This window comes from Acyrthosiphon pisum, chromosome A1 (genome assembly GCF_005508785.2).
Source record: "Acyrthosiphon pisum isolate AL4f chromosome A1, pea_aphid_22Mar2018_4r6ur, whole genome shotgun sequence".
NCBI lineage: Eukaryota > Metazoa > Arthropoda > Insecta > Hemiptera > Aphididae > Acyrthosiphon > Acyrthosiphon pisum.
Window position 1 is genome coordinate 48566252 of NC_042494.1, and position 2799 is coordinate 48569050.

Here is a 2799-nt window from a genome sequence, read left to right on the forward strand (position 1 = left end):
GTAGGTATTGAAAATATGCACTCTTGAGACCATCCTGGTTTTTATTTAAATTCTATTTAAAACTAATAGGTGCTAGTTAGGAGGAATGACATTATGTAGAGTGGGTTCTTGCATAATATAATATAATTTAGCGATGAAATCTATACAAATACCATGTCACCCGATATTAACGTAATTTAGGTGGAGATTTTTTTATATGGGCATATTATTTGGGTTTATAATATTGTCTTAATTCTAAATTCTGATATATAATATTAATTTTTTAAAGAGTTTTTTTTTTTCATATTAAAAATAAATCATTTATACAGTTTATTTTTAGTATCGATAATTTGAATTTATATTAGGAGGAAGCGGCAAGAGTATAAAAATTCCTAATATACGTTTCTGTATGTCACATAAGGCATAACTAAAATGACTACATTCTAAACTTCATCTCTTCTCACTGAGTATTGAATATTAAGCATAATATCGAATCCTATAAAATATTAAAATATATGATAAATAATAAATTGATCCGATTATGTAGCTTATAATTTTCAGAAGACGAATCATTTTTTGGGTATGTCAGAGATTTTTAATAAGGTTTCATTAGCTCGCAATCTCAACACAATGTCCAAAAGTTTTCGAGACGATTATAACTTTTATCCTAAGACGTGGTATTTACCATCAGAGTAAGATTTTTCTGGTAAGTAATCGACATGCAATAAATATAATTTAATTAATTTTAGTTACAAAAAATTTAAAGCTTACGTGAATCAACATGAAAGTGCAGCATATATTTTAAAACCAACAACAGGAGGTCAAGGAACCGGAAAATACATAACGAAATCTCCGGAAAAAATTAATCAATATAAGCAGAGGATTTGTCAGATTTATATTTCCAAAGTAAACAAAAACAATTATTGTAAAACTGTAAATAATAATGTATATTATTAGGTACATATTATAACATAAAACGTTAATTATTATGTAATAATATTGTTATAGCCATTGTTGTAAGGCGGCTATAAATTTGGCATGCGTGTGTATACTTTAATAGCATCATGTGTGATGTGATCCAATTAAGATATACGTTTACAATGATGGTCTTGTCAAGTAAAAATAATATCGTAATATTTATTTCGTCTTAAATTTTGTATGATAAATTATAATACGTTCAAGTATTCAACAATCCATCTAAAAATGATTTTTTACTGAATAATATTATAAGGTTACTGGCAGATAGGCTATAGGTAGTGGCGTAGACATGATTTCTGAAAGGGTGGGGATCAAAAAAAGAAAACGTCATCAATGGACAGCGCTGTTTAGTTTAAATTTTAAATCCACGATTAATCATCACTTTTGAAAATCAATTTTGACCTGATTCAATTTTAGGTTGAGTTTGAATTCAAGGTTCAAAATTTTTACTTAAACTGATGCTGATATCCTATATTTATTCAAGATGGTTGAATTTTTCTATAATACATTATTGTAATATTTAAAGTTAATTTGGTATCTAACATACCTATTTTACAAATTTCATACCTAGCTGTTATTTTAGACCTAGTTTCAAATCATTCAGAGTTTTCTTTTGTGGCCAATAAACGTATAAAATGGCTAAACATTTGTTTATTATATACGCGGTACGGTACTGTGTAGGTAAATAATTTATTTTGCCTACCTCACATTTCGTTTCCAATGCGATAATGCCATAATGGTTCAATAAACAATGCAATTCAATTTTCACCATTACCGTACACGATAATTTCAGAGATTAGCAACGGAACTATATGAAACGCCTGAGCACTATAATATTGCCGATCAGTTTATGCACCTAACCAATTACTCGATAAACAGATACAATAAAAAGTACATCGATAACGAACTTTTTGGAAGTAAACGGTGAGATAGTAAAAATAAGCTAGAATCCTTGTTTAATAATACCTACTACGTGTCGTTGGGTTTAGTCGATTTACAGCACTCAATGATTGGCTCCGTTCAGAAGGCTATGACGTGAAAAAAATATGGAACGAAATTGATGACATCATCATTAAAACCATGATTTTGGCCTATCCGTTTGTCAACCACTGCTATCAGATGTGTTTCTCCGGTCATAAATACACTCCACCATGCTTCGAGATACTTGGATTTTACATAATTTTGAATGAAAACTGCAAACCGTATCTAATGGAAGTCAAATTTATATATAATATTGTTACATAATTGATGTGTAATTTTTTTTAACATCCAAACGTATATTGTGTTTAGGTTAATCGTTCACCAGACTTTCACACAAACACGTCAATCGACAAAATAGTGAAACGAGAGCTGTTGACTGATACGTTCAAGCTTTTGCAGTTGGACAAAACTCTAAAAAAATTCGCTTATGGAGAGGATAAATGGAAATAACAACAACAAATCATTAAGGCCGATAAAAACATTTAGTATGTTTTATTACCAACATAGGCACGTCTCACCAGCCCGCACCCCATATGGAATATTGAAAGTTTTTTTAACTTGTTACCTTTTGTACACCATTTGTATGAATTTGCATGAATATTTTCCACATTTATATGCTTATAATATTGAAGGTATAAATGAGCTAAAGAAGGTGATGGCCCGGTGGACGTATCGCTAGACCATTTCCCAAATGAAATTTTAAATTTCTTACCGTCATTCCTTTGTACGTCATTTGCATGAATTTTTTTTTGTCTTTAATTTTTAAAACTCTAATGGGTAGGCCGGTGAGACGTCACCATTTGTGATTATTTAATACGATAATCATATAAAATAGTAAATACCACGATAGGTACTAATCTC

At 29.9% G+C, this 2799-nt stretch overlaps 1 protein-coding gene across 1 annotated transcript; it reads left to right on the forward strand.

Moving 5' to 3' along the window:
• The first annotated feature begins 609 nt into the window (after window positions 1-609).
• Window positions 610-2564, forward strand: LOC103309045 (tubulin polyglutamylase TTLL13-like). Its single transcript, XM_029486232.1, has 4 exons — window positions 610-671; window positions 729-885; window positions 1751-1881; window positions 1947-2564. The coding sequence occupies exons 1-4, from the start codon at window positions 610-612 to the stop codon at window positions 2200-2202; spliced, it is 606 nt and encodes a 201-aa protein (XP_029342092.1). The 3' UTR covers window positions 2203-2564.
• Window positions 2565-2799: the final 235 nt, after the last annotated feature.